A 17,675-nucleotide genomic window follows, 5' to 3' on the forward strand; every position below is an offset into this window, starting at 1 on the left:
CATCTTATAATCCTAAATGACTCATGGAACGTGGTAGAATTTCGGGTTTAGTGTGCCTGAACTCAGAATAATAAAATACATCTTTTAGTGAAGTTAGTTTTAACATTCTGTGTTTTTCAAAAAACACTTTTAGAAAGTAGGTATTTTCTTGTCTAACTATCCAAGTCTGCCTCTGCTAGGTTGCGTATTCCTTGTCTGGAGTTTGAGTGACAGGGCTGGGGATTCCAGGAGACAGGGTGAGTCCCCCCAGTGATGAATAGAGAGATCTGCATCCAGATGGGAGGAAGGAGTTGCACCTGGGACCTGAATGGAACTGTGCCTGCCCCCCACAGTGCTGGCTCCGCCCCCTGTGGTGTGTCTGATGTCTCTGCCCTTCACTGTGAAAGGAGAGAAGGAATCATGTCAACAGAGTGCTCCAGGGCTGTGCCTTTCCTCCACAATGCTGGCTTCACCTCCTGTGGGGTGTCTGATGTTTCTGCCCTGCACTGTGAAAGGAAAGAAGGAGTCATGTAAACAGAGTGCTCCAGAACTGGTTTGGACTAGGCAAAGGCCCCTCTGCCCTCAGAGGACAAAGGATTTTGGGGTATAAATATTTGGACCCTGATCCCAAGACATTAGATCACTTTTGGACTACAAGAAGAAACCTTTGCTGAGGAGAGGAACCTGAAGAAACTGAGGAGAGACTATCCCTAAGCTGAAGCGCTGCTTGGGGGATTGGCCTGCAGTGGTTGCCTGACTGCCAATGGAAGGAGAAAGGAACTTTGTGTACTTTATTTTCAACTTGTGAAAGATCTCAAGGGCTTTGAACAGTGCTTGCCTCCTGCTGAAGTCTTAGGGACAACAGACTTGACCCACCAGCTCCCCAAGAGTCTTCTTGAAGTGCCTGCAGTTTTGCTGGACTTTTTGAGGACTTGCGTGTTGCAAGGAGCTGGAAGCGCGACTCAAGAACAAGAAGCGTGTAGCTGAACTGCTGCTGCGGCTTCACATCACGACGTGCCATGCATCGCCGGAGAAGAGGATCGACGTAGCACCAGATGCCGCCGCATCACTGGGAAGCGTGTCGCAGTAGTGGAGGATCGACGTCACTTCAGACTCCGCTGCATCTCCGAGAAGCGTATCACAGGGCCTGTCGCGGCTCTTCCCAGGAGAAGAGGATCAATATCGCAGCAGACGCTGCTGCATCTTCAAGAAGAGTGTGGCAGGGCCTGTCGTGGCTCGCATCATTGTGGAAGCATCGCCAGGAGAGAGGATCGACGTCGCAGCAGACGCCGCCGCATCACTGGGAAGCGTGTCGCAGGGCCTGTCGGGGCTAGCATCGAGGACAACATCTCGCATCGGCGGAGAAGAGGATCGACGTCGCAATAGATGCGGCCGCATCACCGGGAAGCGTGTTGCATCACGGAGAAAGCGCCATCTTTATTTCTTTTGCACCTGAACATTGCCGCATTTTGTTGTATGTGATCTATGTCTCTTTTCCCCTAGTTGAGATTTCGCTGTGGCTCAGATGATGTCACTGTTAGAATACTTGGTGACATTGTAGAATGTTGGGGGCTTGGCCTGTAGTTGACTGGCAGTTGGTGGCAGGCAGGCTGAGTGACAGGGAGGTCACTCCTGGTGGGGTTTTTATTATATTACCATCTTATGATCTGGACTAGCAACTCAACTTGAATAATAAAGTAACTGAATTATATTCCTGACTCAAGGACTTCTTTTATGTATAACACATTTCCATCGCTGCAACACTTTTGTGTGGAAGCGCAATGCATCGTAAGGTACATTGACGCAAAGTGTTGCATCTTAAGAACTAAACGTCACTAAACTAATACTACCATTTTTAAGTATAGTATTGTGGATTTTTGTCATTTGTGGACTTGTTTTAAGTCTATATAAAGAATACTCATTTTTAATATACAACTGTGTGGTGTCCATCTGTAGTGTTGCCACTGGGTAACTGTATGTGGTCACAAATGCTTTATACACTGCCTCTGAGATAAGCCTGTCTGCTCGTGCCAAGCTACCAAGGGGGGTGAGCAGGGGTTATTTTAGGAGTGTACCCCCTTACCCTGACTAGAGGCAAGGGACCCTATTTGTCACAAGTACCTACCTGTGCCAACCAGAGACCCTCAAATCTGACAAAACATCACCCACGAGAGCAAGTAACGTCCCACGCTCTTTCCTCTGTCCCAGTCGCCTCTTTTCTTTTTCCGCCCCTCGTCCTCACTTTACCCTTTCACAGCTGTTCCCTAGCCCTAGTCCCGTTTGTGGTTTGTGTGGTGTTTCCCAAATTGAATTAAAGAGGAAACAAGGTGTAGATCAGGAGTCCAGTTTATTCGCCTCATCCACCAACAGCTTCAGGTCGTAACTGACCTGGAATCACACGTACATTCCTATTCTAAGAACATAGGAACATTCCTATTCTAAGCAAGAGGGACTACAATGTAGGGAGGAGGAAGGCAGGTAAGAAGACACAACATAACACATCTCCCTTCTTTACCAAAAACATAGTGAACAGAAAATTAAGTAGGCAAAGGAGATAAAAGAAACAGATGAATAAGCAGAAACCAGTGAACATAACTTACACATAATCTTTCATGTACATCGGAGCACTGCGTAACCTTTGACTCCTCATGCGAGAACTGGGTGGAGAGTTGTAACAAGAGCGAGAAGAATTGCTTATGCCAAACAGATTAGATGTAATATCAGAGTCAGACTGAGAAAGGTCTCTAGACTTAACAACTACAACTCGACTCTTGTTCCAAATCCTCCCATCTTGTGTCTTGACGGCATTACCAAAAACTTTAATGACAGGCCTAACATTGGTATACTTGGACCACGGCCGTCTCCCTACAGGTGCCTTTATTCTAATAAGGTCACCTACCTTTACTTCATGAAATTTAACACGTTTAACTTTGTCAAAATATGCCTTCCTACAAGTTTGTTTCTCAATTTCTCTCTCCCTCCAAGCACCCACATGATTATCCACAAAACCCTTCTTCATGTTCATCCAACCTGGACACCACATCGTATTCGGAACTCTACCTCTAAATAGCTCAAAGGGAGATTTTCCAGTGGTCGAGTGAGGGGAGTAACGATAAGCGTCTATTCTTTCCCTTAATGCATCCTTCCAATCCAAGCCACTAGCTCTTGCGAGCTGAATGCACTCCTTTAATGTACGGTTGACCCTCTCAACTGCACCATTTGTTTCAGGGTGATATAACGATGTTCTCTTGTGTACTATTCCACATTTTTTAAGATAGTCTTCAAAGACACTAGAACAGAACTGAGGACCGTTATCTGACAGTAAACTATTAGGGAAACTCTCTCTCAAGAATATGTCCGATAAAAACTTGATGACAGAATTAGAAGTAATCTCACTGACTGCACGAACCTCAATCCACCGTGAATACAAGTCAATTAAGACTATCAGATAGGGAGTGTCAGAAACTCCCGTAAGAGGGCCTAAAATGTCAATTGCTAATTCATCCCAGGGATGATTGGGTAACTCTCTACATACCATGGGCATTTGCCTGACTTTTAGGATCTTATCACTTGCACAGCATTCCACACATTCCCTCACCAAACGTTCAATTTCTAAGTCCATTCCTGGCCACCAGAACTGAGTACGAACCATCTCCTTGGTTTTTACTATCCCCAAATGACCAGAGTGTGCATGAGAGAGCAATTTTTTCCTTAAAGAGAAAGGAGGTATGAGTCTCAACCCACGAGTTAGCATGTCATCTGAAATTGAAAGTTCATGAGAAACAAGAGACCAAGGTTTGTCCAGACGTTTGTTATCTTTTAATAAGGACATTACCTTAACCAACTCCTCATCCTTTGACAATTCCTCTTTCCACTCTTCTTTACTTACAACACCCTCTGTGACCTCACAAACATTCAAATATTCATCTTCATCAACATAGTCATCTTCGTACCCCGTATCATCACTTTTAACCAATCTAGAAAAACAATCAGCAGCCTTGTTAGACACACCAGGTAAATACTGGACTTCGAAGTCAAACTCCTGTAACGATATGATCCATCTTCTTATCCGCGAAGAAATAGAATCTAGTCCTTTTTTACAAAATACTTCTTTCAAAGGCTTATGGTCAGATTTGACAATAAATTTGGTCCCCCAAACTAAATTCTTGATCTTTTTTAGTGCCCAATATATCGCTAATGACTCCTTTTCGATTACAGAGTAGTTTAACTCTGGACCACGAAGGCACCTGGATGCACATGCAATTAAAGACTCATGGTCTTGTTTATTTTGTACCAACACCGCCCCTAATCCCTTTTCACTTGCATCAGTAAAAATGAACGTAGGTAAACCAGGAACAAATGCCTGCAAGGACGGAGCTTTCTTTAATTCCTCTTTTATTCCCTCAAATTCCTTCTTACACTCATCTGACCAGACAAAAACAACACTTTTCCCAGTGAGTCTCCTCATGTTCTTTGTCTTGTCCGCAAAATGTACAATAAACTTCCCATAAAATTCTACCATCCCTAAGAAGGACAATAACTCTTCTCTATTGATAGGTTCTGCAACATTACTGATGGAAGCAACCAAATCCGATTTTGGAAAAACACCTTGACTCTTAATACAGTGCCCTAGGTAATTTACTTCTTCTAAGCCAAATTTACACTTCTCTTTCTTAAGAGTCAAACCAGAATCAGCCAGTCTTCTCAACACTTCACACACACGCTCATTGTGCTCCTGCAAGTTTGACCCATACACTAGAAGATCATCCTGGTAACATTTTACCCCAAGAAGACCTTTAAGTATGTGTGTCATAATTCGCTGGAAAACCGAGGCAGCTGATATCAATCCAAAGGGCATCCTTTTGAACTTAAAAGTACCCATCGGTGTTACAAATGCAGTTAAGTCCTGACAAGAAGTGTCTAGTTCTACCTGGTGGTAGGCAGATGCCAGATCCAGGGTAGTGAAGTATTTCGCACCCTCTAATGTGCCTACAATTTCATCTATGTTGGGTAACGGAAATCTGTCCACCACCACCTCTTTGTTTAACGCTCTTAGGTCAATGCACAAACGAATCTCACCAGTTGGCTTCTTCGCAACTACAATGGGGGCCAACCATTCCGTGGCTTCTACAGGCTCTATAATGTTATTTGAAACTAACTTTTCTATCTCTTCTTGTACCTTTACTTGTTCCGCTAGTGGAATCCTTCTAACCTTCGCTACTATGGGGATAGCATTTTTCTTAAGCTTGATACAATGCTTATAGCCAATCAAACATCCCAACTTGTCTTCAAACACAGATGGAAATTTTCCAGCAAACATGTCAGCAAGATTTTCCACCTCCTGAATTCTCAACTGAGGTGTGGCATTAGGATCAAGTGTGACCCCAAGATCACGTTGGTCACGCCAACTAATTAGTGCATCCCCAAAATTGGTAACATAAATTTTTCCAGGAATGATTCTACATCCTAATTCCATAGTGGCAGTAAAATAACCTAAAATCTTAATGGGTTTACTGCCATACCCTAGTGGTAAGATGTCGCTTTTGAACAGCTTTACATTTTTCCCAAAGGTTTTGTGCAGAAGCTCTTCATCAATCATGGTGATCTGGGAACAAGAATCAAATTTAAATTCAATCATGGCATCATCTACTTTAACTAAATGTGTGGGGTGTTCTAATACTCCATCACTAACCTGAAACGTAACCGTTTTTACCTGTGGTTGTGCCCATTTCTTGTACGTATTATCCCTTTTATTACCTTTTGTCCTACAACATTTTGAAAAATGACCTCTTCTCCCACATTCATTACAAGTAACTTTCAAGGCAGGACAATTTGGTGAGTTAGCTAAATGTCCGGGATTAGCACACCTGAAACAAGAAAATTTGTTAGACATATTAAAATTCGGATTATATCTATTCGTCATATTGTCATTTCTCCCGCTGTCTTCTTTTCCCTCTTTCTGAACTTGACAAACTACTTCCTCTACTTTGGATTCGGCTTTCTTCTCAGGTTCCACTGTTTTCTCTTTTTCTCCTTTCAGTTCATCTACACACTTGGTCATGTGTTCGACTTGTTTTGCTATCACAAGTACTTCCTCTAGGGGTGGTTCATCCTTTAGCCATAACTCTTTACGAATGCTGTCATGAGCACATTTTAAGATGAACTGATCTCTTATCCTTTCTTCTAATGTTTGTCCAAATTTACATGAAGACGCCAATTTTCTTAGAGCTGACACGTAGTCTTCTACAGACTCATCTCTCTTCTGACCTCTCAAGCCAAAATGGTATCTCTCCATTATTGTGCTCAATCTTGGAAGATAGTGACGATCTAATTGCTCTATGGCTATTTCGTACTCGTTTAAGTTTCTCTGTTCCGCTGCTGTGAGCTCCGGCAAGTGTTCTAGTACGTCCTGTCCTTCACCACCTAGACAGTGTAAGAGTAAAGAAAGCTTCCTTTCTGCACTCAGGTTTGTGCCACACACTCTCGCATAATTCGCAAAAATCTTCTTCCATTTCTGCCATTTCACGCTAGGTTCACCTGGACTTATCAAAAAAAATGCTGGTTGTGTGACATTCTGCATATTTATAACTTCTTTTCTTTTCCTTTTTTTTTAATTTTATATATAGTATATAGTCTTTCTTCACCTTATCCTTTATTGTGTCCTTAATAAGCTTTTCTTTATTTTCTTCTATAAAGAAATGTCATTAATAAAGATTTAGTTGTGTTGAAAAAAAAAGGCTTCTCTTTGTCTACCTTTTTTTTTTTTAATCACAGTAGAGCAGGCTTTGTGAGATCATCATCCTCTTTTTTTATAAAGACACGTTCTATTTTTCAAAAACGTTCTTTTACTCTGTTCCCAAAGACAATCAGGGTTCTTTTCTCTATTTCTGTGTTACTTCCAATGCAAAACGAATGTTCTTTCACTCTACATTCTTTTAACTTATGCGCAAAGCAAAGATAACAATCAGGGTTCTTTTTTTTAAATGCGCGTTAGACACTGAGCGCAACGAGGCTTGAAACGCAAGGTGACTTCCTTTGCACGTTGCGTGATACGTCACTGAAACGCATGAAGCCTTCCTGCTGCACGCGCTGAAATCTCTCGCGCATAGAAAAGCGAGCAGCGCGAGCGCATTTAACGGCTTCAGCAAACAAACAATGCGCGTTGATTATTTTCCTTCTTTTACGTCCCCTTATTTTTTTTTTTAACCTCCCTCCGTACTCCTCACCAGATCAAGGAGTTTTCTTTCTTCTTTTTAAATCGTCGATTCAGCCGCTGGGAAGACTTCGCTTCCTTCCAAAGAATACAGCCGCTGGAGAGGTACTTCAAGAAGAGGACAGCTGCGTGTTGAGGCGATGTGAGGTAGGATCGTCGCCAATAATAATGTGGTGTTTCCCAAATTGAATTAAAGAGGAAACAAGGTGTAGATCAGGAGTCCAGTTTATTCGCCTCATCCACCAACAGCTTCAGGTCGTAACTGACCTGGAATCACACGTACATTCCTATTCTAAGAACATAGGAACATTCCTATTCTAAGCAAGAGGGACTACAATGTAGGGAGGAGGAAGGCAGGTAAGAAGACACAACATAACAGTTTGTGTCCATCGACAGGCTACCATCAGGTTTCCGGTAAAAGCAAGATTCACATGGCCCATTAACTGGACATTGTACTGACAGTACTTCACAAAAATATAAAACAAAAATCGTAATTTCTCCGGCACGCTGTACTCTGCTGTCCCAACGTTCCATTGACGTCAGCGCTTCGGCAGTGCAAGAGCCAAATGTTTCACACAATAATAAAATACTACAGAATCTGGACTTTAGTAAAAAGTCGTTTGCAATTTTGAAAATCACACTCAAGTGCAAATACATTGAATTTAGCGTGTTTACAAGAACACTCGAAAAACGACTGTGCTTGCTGGCCGCATTAAAATCATGCCTAGCCCTTAATCAAATGTGGGCATCGTACCAAGGCAGGAACACAGGCCGCTACCAGTTCACTCAACGTGGGTCAACCGGGGACTCGGTTCTGGCTCGGTCCTCTGTATACAGAATTAAGGCATCAAGGGTGAGAGGAGAGAAAAATTGTTGCTTTCCTGCCAAGAAATCGCTTTATTCCACCACAAAAGGGCTGCATGGCAGTGCTAACCCCACCTAAAAAAAACACAGTAATGCACAATTCTTCTCACGAAAAAATATGTTTGGACTGCTTTTGTTTCCAACTGAAGTTTGAAAGACAGAAAAAAGTCAATACAGTCATAACTTGTCCCCGTTCCAAGCGTGTGTTTATATATTTTGTTTAACTCTTTTGAGTGGGACTTAGAGAGATGACTTGAAGAAGGGGCCGTTTGCCATCCCTCGCTTGCCAGGAGCTAGGGGTTGGTCCCTCGGTCTGAGGGGTGTAGCTCAGGAAGTGATTGTGCACTTTCTGCTGTATATAAACGGGGTGAGCGGTGCTGCTCGTTGACAGGCAGGAGGACCCGGCCGTCGCTCAGGAGAGTCTGCAGGCTGCTGGCCGCGCGGCAGAGAGTCCAGAAGTCTTCTGAAGACCAACCGCCACCATGTCGACCGCTGGCAAAGTAAGACGGAAGGGTTCCGGGAGTTATTGTGAAATATTGATCAGCAGCAGGCTGCAACGTGGGATGGGTTACACGCGAGTGCTGGGGGCACTTTTGTAGCTAAAGTTGCACTGACATTTGGACCAAACGATCGGTGCAACATGTAGAGTTTTGCACTGGTCTGACGGTGCAAATGTCGGTGCAAAATTGCAGCAGCAATAGAGCAATATCCGTATGCCCTTCGGTTTACATGCTTAGGTTGAATAAGATTCATTGAGAGAACAAAATATTTTTTGTCTCGATGTGAAGCGGGTCCGTGTGATGCTATTGGCACTGCAAGCACACGCGCGAGGCACATATTTGAGATAAGACAGATCCACTACTTGAAAGGGATTACTATTTCGCCGCGGCTTTCTATAGAATTTAACGGGTCCGCGATGACGTGTGAAGGCTCTCTCGCACTTTTAATTTTCGTTAATTTTAGGCAGCAAAGTGGGCGTCGAAAGGCAGCGTTTACTCATAATAGTTGGTCTGCACGGCTACTTCAATTCAGATTCCGGGTCAAGTTGCTCTTGCAGAGCTGCGCTGGCTGGGCGCATAAATGACCAGTCTATCAGAAATCACAGTATAAATAATGAAGCAGAGATTCAGGTGAATTAACACACGGCAATGCGATGCAGAAAAGAGGGAGTTGGAAATGCATCAGTTCATGAATTATGCTACATCTATTATGTGTCCTTGCAGATACATGGAGGGTTGGTGGGCGAATGAATGGATGAAAGGCGAAGGGAGGCTTAAATGGATCTGAGTTTAAATTAATAAATAGGTATTTGAATTGATGACTGGATGGTTGGGTGGACAGAAGACCAGGCGGCAGATAGATGGATTGATGGGAGATGGCTGACTGTGTGGATATATGGATGAGTGGTTGGATTGGATGATTGAATGGATGGATGGGTGAGTGGATGGATGGATGAGTGGATGGGTGGATGAGTGGGTGGATGAATTGGATGAGTGGATGGATGGATGAGTGAGTGGATGGATGGATGGATGGGTGAGTGGATGGATGGATGGTGGGTGGATGAGTGGGTGGATGAATTGGATGAGTGGATGGATGGATGAGTGGGTGGATGGATTGGATGAGTGGGTGAATGGATGAGTGGGTGGATGGATTGGATGACTGGATGGATGGATGAGTGAGTGGATTAATTGGATGAGTGGATGGATGGATGAGTGGGTGGATGGATTGGATGAGTGGATGGATGGATGAGTGAGTGGATTAATTGGATGAGGGGATGGATGGATGAGTGGGTGTATGGATTAGATATATGTATGGATGTGCGGACGGAATGGTTGAAAGATGGATGATTGGGAGTGTGAAAGGGTTGATGAGTGGATGCACTGATGGATGAATGCATGGATGAAGGGGTCCCCAGAAAGCTGTGCACATTGATGGTGTATGGTGACAGACACGTCATTGTATGTAATGATTTTCTGATTGCTTGGACAAGCAATAAACGATAGCAGTAGGTGGAGTGGCTATTGCATAATGCACGTATTCTGTGCCTTCTGCTGCAGGATGAATGAATACCGTACCTTGCAGTTTGGTTCGATTTTTCTGTTGCGTTAAAAATCTTGTTCACGTGCCAAAAGTAATGTGTGGATTACAAGTTTGACACGTAGGCGAAATCTATGGGCACATTAAAATAAAATGTGCTATGCAGCAAATGCTGGTGCAATGAGCTTGCACGCTGTTTGTTCACTAGAGCGCACTTGTTTTGTTGTGGGAGGGATTTCCGTTTACATAACTGCAGGAAGTGTACAGCACGTGTTTCCAATGCAGGAGTTTCCACTTCTGAACGAGGCAAAGGGTCATTTGCCTGAGTTTCAGTCATGTGGGCAACTCTCCTGGGCACAATACATGGAGCACACTGTTAGACTATTGACTGGCATATGCCAATGTGTCTCTAATGGTATAGTCCCTTCGTGAAAGCATTAGAGCTGTCGCTGTTTGAGTGCATGGGGTCCACCTGTGTATATATGTATGGTGTGCCTGTGTCAGCTGTACGCGTGTATTCCCCTGTAGTATGCACATATGTATGGGCCATTTATATAACTCCTTGCACACCCCTGTGCATGCCTATGTATCACCCTTCTGTTTATGTGTTTGTCCAGTATCCCACCCTGACTGCAGGTGTGCACCAGTGTACAAAAGTCATCAGTGCCTGTATCAGTCGACTTTGTGTATTCTCCTGTGTCTGCCTATACACTGTACAACTGTCCATTCCTTTGTATCCATCACTCAGTGTATACATTTGTGCTGCACATGTTTGGGAATGAATAAGGTTCTGTAGTGTACATATGAGATGTGCATGTGTAGGTTGCCCATGTGTGTGGACGGGTGGTGTACCCATGTGTACTCAGGAGTTCCATGCCACTGGCATACCCATTAGTTACAACTTCATGTATGCCTTTATAGCATCCGTCCATGTATGCACTGTGCAATTCTGGTTTATGAAGGTATTGGTGCCTCAGTGTAACATGTACGCCACGACATGCCTGTGTTAGTTGCCCCTGTGCATGCTTGTGTTGTATACCCATGAGTACACACGAGACATATGCAGTACTTAAATTTGTAAAAAAAAAAAGAAAAACAAGTGCCAGGGCCGTCCTCAGGAGGCCACTGAAGCTGGCACCACCCATTTGCATCTGCAAGCGCTGCCAATGACAGTACCACGCCAACTACTTACCATTACACTCCTACAACTGTGATAATTCAGAGTATTCCAGGCCCACAAAGGTATAGGAATAGCATGGGCGGCAGGTATTAGTCATTTTTAAATGTATTGAATTAGTAAACAACTGCTTCCGTGCTCACGCTAAATCAGACAAACAGCGCCACCACTGAGTGCCGGTACTGACAATTACGTGCGGGTGCCAGCACCAGAAACCGCCGGCTCAAATTAACCACTTGTTCTATGCCTCTGTTTATGTATTCTGACGCAAACCCTGCCTTTGTATCACCCCTCCTTTTAGGCATTCGTGACGTACACACGCATCCATGCGTGCCCAGGTGTGCACATACAAAGTGTTCCTGTCTCGATCGCCCATGTTTGCAAAGACTCAGCCGAAGGAGGCGACCCTATGTGCCTCTGGGGTGTTCCCCTGTGAACCAATCAGGTTTCTTTCACCCCTCCCCGTACCCTTCCCCTAACACCCTCTTCACAAGGCTGCACTTTGCTGAAATACACTTCTTATGTTTCTTGGCGCATGTACAGTCTCGCAATCAAAGAGAAACAGATGCCGTCCAAATGGAAAAAGTCTACCCGCCAAGAAACCTCTGCAGCACTCATTAGAGATAAACTCTTTCACAGTTGGTAATCAAAAGTTCAACAGTGACCAACATTTAATCTCGGCTGTTTGACATTCTTTGTAGAGTAGGTCCAAAGTGTACTTGTAGTCAAAAATACAAAAGAAAATGCAAGCAAATGATTGGCCTTCCGTGCAGAACTGCATGAAATGGGCATCGTGCCCACCATTCATGGCAATGTAATTGAGGAGGCTGCTCATTTAACACACCCAAAGGAACATTCATTTTCCCTTTGATATATTTTACATTTGAATTTTACTGTAGGGTGTTCTCTTCACGAGGCCACTGCAACTTGCACCACCCATTGCCCCGGCCAGCTCTGCAATGATAGCACCCACACAACTACTAACCATCACATTACTATAAGTGTGACAGTTCAGACTATTCCAGCGCCACCACCAGGAGTTTTCCTCGGGTGCTGGCTCTTGTGCACCTACCCCAACCATACTCCTGCCTGGGGTAGGTGCACAAGAGCCAGCACCCAATCAAAACTCCCGGTAAGGTGCGGGCGCTCGACTCCTACTAGCCTATGGAGCAACTCTCCTCTCATTTTTAGGTGGTATCCAGGAGAGGCTAACATCTAACTAGTTGTAGCAGTTAGACTGCAGGGTACATTGTTACTGTGCATGCCCGGATACCCATTAAGGGCAATGACCCTGGTTTCACGTACTATCACTTGCACCACACTTCACTTATTTTGTTGTTGTGGTCCTGAAGAAGCACCACAGATCTGTGTGGATCACCCAGTGGGGAAACATGTTGACCTCTTTAGTTACCTACGGCATATCAAGACTACATAGGTAACACCTGACCTACGGGTTTTTAAGTCTGCCAAGGGTGCCCCTCTTCATTAAAATTTCTATTCTGGTAAACCCTTAGGCAGTTTTAGCCTCACTCTGTACGCACCACTGCACCCACTTGGAGGACCCACACCACACACCCGCATGGACCAATACAGCATTTTGTCTCAAAAATGCTCCGCTAAACTGACCCTTCGGGGGACCCATAGGGCACTGCAGCGCCGGCCCGACGAGGAGCAGAACACCCAATGATGAAGCATGCCATCCCTCAGGATGTGTGAGGGCTATAAGGAGACAATAAATGCTATTTCCTCTCACACATGGGCCTCAAAAAGCCTTATACTACCTATACCTCTAATTTACTCTTCCTTACACTACATCGAGTGGGTGACTACTTGTACCCCTCATTTGGAACAGTGCCCTCTGTTTCGATTAATACAATTCACGTTATGAGCACGGGCACAGGACCTTAACTGGTTCCTGGTCCCCCCTCTCTTTTGTTTAGATACATCAAGGAGGGTGGCTCATGAATCCTGCCGACTGAGATTCCTTTATCTCATCTTCAGCACATAGTCTTACAACCCTCTGAGATCCAATCAGCTCACCTTTGTCCAATCCAGGAGGTCTTCTGAGCTCCCCAATACTGTAGGGCAGTGGTCCTCAAACGTTTTAATGCCACGCCCCCGTGGGGGAAAATAATCATCAGGGCCCCCTCAATTAAATTGCCAATGTTTAAATATGTCTATACATATTTAAAAATGGCTCTTCCATTCTGTTACTGTTTTAAAAATACAATCAAATACCTGATTACCAAACATACTTTTCTGGCCAGGCAGGCCATACTAACATGTACACATATCCACAGTGTGACTATTAGAAGTGGGGATGAGGGGTTTGAAGAATATTTGGAGCCCCTTCCCTTTTGACACATTCTCCCAGCTAGGGTATAAATGATAAAAGCATGTTAGTGATGGGCCATTACAGAGCGTCTTTGTGACGCTCATTTTTATCAGCTTAAAACAAAACACTGTTATCAGCACAATGCTTCTTTTGGGCAGAGCCTGGCGCCCCCCCCCCCACCCCCGGATCACTTGGGGCCCCATAGGGAAGCCCACCCCCCAGTTTGAAGACCACTGCTGAAGGGTTTTCATGGGCTCTCGCGACACACACAAACGCACGCTTGTTACACACATAACAGTGAAAATCTAGGAGGTGGTAGAACAGAAGACTCATCAGAGCTTCCTTTGAAAGTGTCAAATTTGATCGCACCTCTACTAACCTTCAGGGAAGAAAAACATTTTACTTCTCATTGGTTCACTGTTGTAACCTGAAGCCATCACCATACCCAGTGTCATGTCCATGCTGATGACATAAAACAGTGTTCTTAAAGTATATATAACTGAAAAATTAAAATAAAGTATATAATGTGTGTTTTGCCACTGCACGGCATGCAATGGATTTTATGGTATGGTAAGAGCCTGTGTTTTATGGCGTAATGATGGAATTATATATGAATGTATATCACCACTGTGCGTATTACTTGATGTGTTGCCCTTATGCACACATTTGTGGCCAGTGTGTGTGCAAACTGTGAAGCTGTGTTTGCCTTTGTGGTATGTCCCTGTATTTGAATGTAAAGTGTCACTATGCTTATGACAACATAGGTTGCCCCTGTGTATCATGTGTAGCATACCCTTGCGTATGCACCTGATGAGTGCACATGTTTATAAGCGCAGTATTTTCCTATATATTACTCCTATGTGGATTATCTTGTAAATTGTCCCAGTGTATAAATGTGTTGGATGGTCTTGTATAGGACTGCAGTGTCCCTCTTTCTATGACCGCATGGGTTGCCACTGTGTAGCAGCCGTGATTTGCCCTAGTGCATGCATGGGCAGTGCCCACTTTTATTTCATGTGCGGTATATTCCTGAGTGTGAACACAGCGCACCCCTACTGCATTAAAGTATGGGTTGTCCCTGTATATTCGTGAGTGGTGTGCCACTGAGCGTTGCCCCTGTGTCTTCATGAGTGGTGTGCCACTGTGGGTTGTCCCGGTATAAGCATAAGTAGTGTGCCACTGTGGGTTGTCCTTGTATATTCGTGAGTGGTGTGCCACTGTGGGCTGCCCCTGTATATTCATGAGTGGTGTGCCGCTGTGGGCCACTGGGGCCGCACCTGTATATTCATGAGTAGTGTGCCACTGAGTGGTGTGCCACTGGGGCTGCCCCTCTATATTCATGAGTAGTGTGCTACTGAGTGGTGTGCCACTGTGGGCTGCCTCTGTATATTCATGAGTGGTGTGCCACTGTGGGCTGCTCCTGTATATTCATGGATGGTGTGCCACTGTGGGCTGCCCCTCTATATTCATGAGTGGTGTGCCACTGAGTAGTGTGCCACTGTGGGCTGCTCCTGTATATTCATGGGTGGTGTGCCACTGGGGCTGCACCGGTATATTCATGAGTAGTGTGCCACTGAGTGGTGTGCCACTGTGGGCTGCCTCTGTATATTCATGAGTGGTGTGCCACTGTGGGCTGCTCCTGTATATTCATGGATGGTGTGCCACTGTGGGCTGCCCCTCTATATTCATGAGTGGTGTGCCACTGAGTAGTGTGCCACTGTGGGCTGCTCCTGTATATTCATGGGTGGTGTGCCACTGGGGCTGCACCGGTATATTCATGAGTAGTGTGCCACTGTGGGCTGCCTCTGTATATTCATGAGTGGTGTGCCATTGTGGGCTGCTCCTGTATATTCATGGGTGGTGTGCCACTGTGGGCTGCTCCTGTATATTCACGGGTGGTGTGTCACTGGGGCTGCCCCTGTATATTCATGAGCGGTGTGCCACTGATTTGTATTTTCCTTCTTCCACAGGCTGTATTTCACTGACCTAGCCATGTCTCCAGGCTGGCCAAGACCCTCTGTTAAAATGCATAACTCATGACCACCAAGCTACCTTGCCAATACTTTGCACCGCACCGCAGATGACCCTTCTATCCTCCGCCATAACACCACTAGGTGGTTTTCCCTCTACATTTTGGCCAGTGTCTGCAGCAGGAAATTAACAGTAAACTTAACTTGAAGCTTTCATCAACCATTTCTTTCATTGATTTATTTAATTGATTCAGCCACCAATGTAAAGACAACATTGAGTCTACTCTGTGTTTTACATATTTTCAGTGGCCCCTCTGCAGGTGAACAGCAAAATCCTTTGTTTTTGTATAAACATAACACACCCAATAAAGTAGCCCAGGCTTTCAGATATGTTCATAAGGAGCAAATCAGTGCCTCAACACATATTCAGATATATCCCATGTTATTTATTTCTTTTTCTGACAAAAGTTCCTCTTTTAAACCTAAATTGCTTTATTAATCATAAAACGTTAAGTCACAATAACATGTTCCGAATATTATAAAGGGCCGGAAATAAACCTAGGGGGCTGCTTACGATACGGCCCATAATGGCTCCAATCTTCTGTCGGAGACTTTAGGGCCGCATCGTAATAGGCCAGTTGGTTTCCTTTGCGACCACCTCAATATGATGGAGGCAGTCAGAAAGGAAACCAGCCGGTTATTCTAGCTGGCTTCCGACGGGCTCAGAGTGCCTGTCTGCCAGTGGGATTGCCGCCTGTAAACTCAAGGGTGGCTCTTTAATCCCTTGAGATTACAATGCACGCTTTCCAGCATAGTTTCTATGCTGGTTTGTCTGACAGGGAAACCATGTCGGAAAGCATGTTACAGGGCTGCCAGGAGGGCCCCCTTTAGTGCACGGCCTCCGGTTGGAGACTGAGGGGGCACCTATGATCAGAGCCGGACTGAGAACGCAAAGCAGCCCTGGCAATTTTGTCAGACCAGCCCCCTCAAACAGCTCCCTCCCAACCCTCCCCCCTCCCCCCCTCTCCCACCCGCTGGACTGGGAGGGATGTATCAGGATGCACTGCTGCTTTTGGTACTGAGGGCCGATATTGCAGCACTGCAAAAATTCTTCACAATTGTCATTATTTATTCCTTAAAAATGTAAGTTGAGGACACTTAAAAACCGCATCTACCAGGTCACCTTTGTACAACTGGATGACCAATATCTTTCATGCGCTAATAATTTCATCCTACAAAACGTGACTCGATATCAGAAACAATGACTTGAAAGAAATAGAACAACCTTTTTAGTACTCGCAGCTCGAGCTCCAGACTGAATCTTGATCATATTTTGTCCTAAGTGTGAGCTGACAGCTAGCATTGAAAAACAACGGTACCTTTTAATTCTTAGCAGATAAACTTCTCTTAATGGGAGACATTCAGGAAGTCTGAAAGATTAAGGGGTTCTAGTGTGCCCCGAATCTGAAGACACTTGACACCATCCTGACACTCGGGCATTTGTTGATTTTTTTGGTAGCCTCGATGAAAGGAAGTGGTGGTCTAAGATCCAGCCTCATTCCCAGTAGGCAAGTGTCTACACAAAATGACAATCATCACAAGATGGGTATGGTGCGCCAGAGAATGAATAGACATTGTCTCAGGTCACCACTTCACCCCATGTACACTGATGGGTCCAATAAGTATGCTTGCATTGTTTTATGTTTATTGTGCACTGTGCATAATTCAATTCACCAGCATTGCCTGTGATCTCTACCTTCACATAAAAACCAAGAGGTGATTTGCTTCACATGGAGTCAGATGGTTGGTGATCATGGTATTTACAGCAGGTGAAGGACATTTTGCCACCCAAGGCAATGAAATCTTTTGACACCCCAATTCCTCAGCACCCTCTTGATATAGAGACAATTGTTGCTGTCTTTACGGGGATCCACCCAGAAGAGGGCCAATTAAAAAAGATCGAGTGCTTTTTAAATTTCTATGGGATTCATAATTCATAGTAGACATGGAAATATATGACAGATAAGTATTTCAAAACAATTCTGGTTTTGCAAAATGTATTTACACAAAGTATTCTGTAGATGGAACATCTACTGTGTT

At 44.6% G+C, this 17,675-nt stretch overlaps 1 protein-coding gene across 1 annotated transcript in view; it reads left to right on the top strand.

The window, feature by feature from the left end:
* The first annotated feature begins 8,291 nt into the window (after nt 1–8,291).
* LOC147727425 (alcohol dehydrogenase 1-like) overlaps nt 8,292–17,675 on the top strand; it is an 81,835-nt gene continuing 72,451 nt past the window's right edge. Inside the window, exon 1 of the mRNA XM_086961502.1 lies at nt 8,292–8,556. Within this exon, the coding sequence (XP_086817628.1) occupies nt 8,539–8,556 (18 nt within the window). The 5' untranslated portion in view covers nt 8,292–8,538. The remainder of the gene's footprint in view (nt 8,557–17,675) is intronic.

The sequence above is a fragment of the Lissotriton vulgaris genome, chromosome 3_1, assembly GCF_964263255.1.
Source record: "Lissotriton vulgaris chromosome 3_1, aLisVul1.2, whole genome shotgun sequence".
In the NCBI taxonomy this organism is placed as follows: domain Eukaryota; kingdom Metazoa; phylum Chordata; class Amphibia; order Caudata; family Salamandridae; genus Lissotriton; species Lissotriton vulgaris.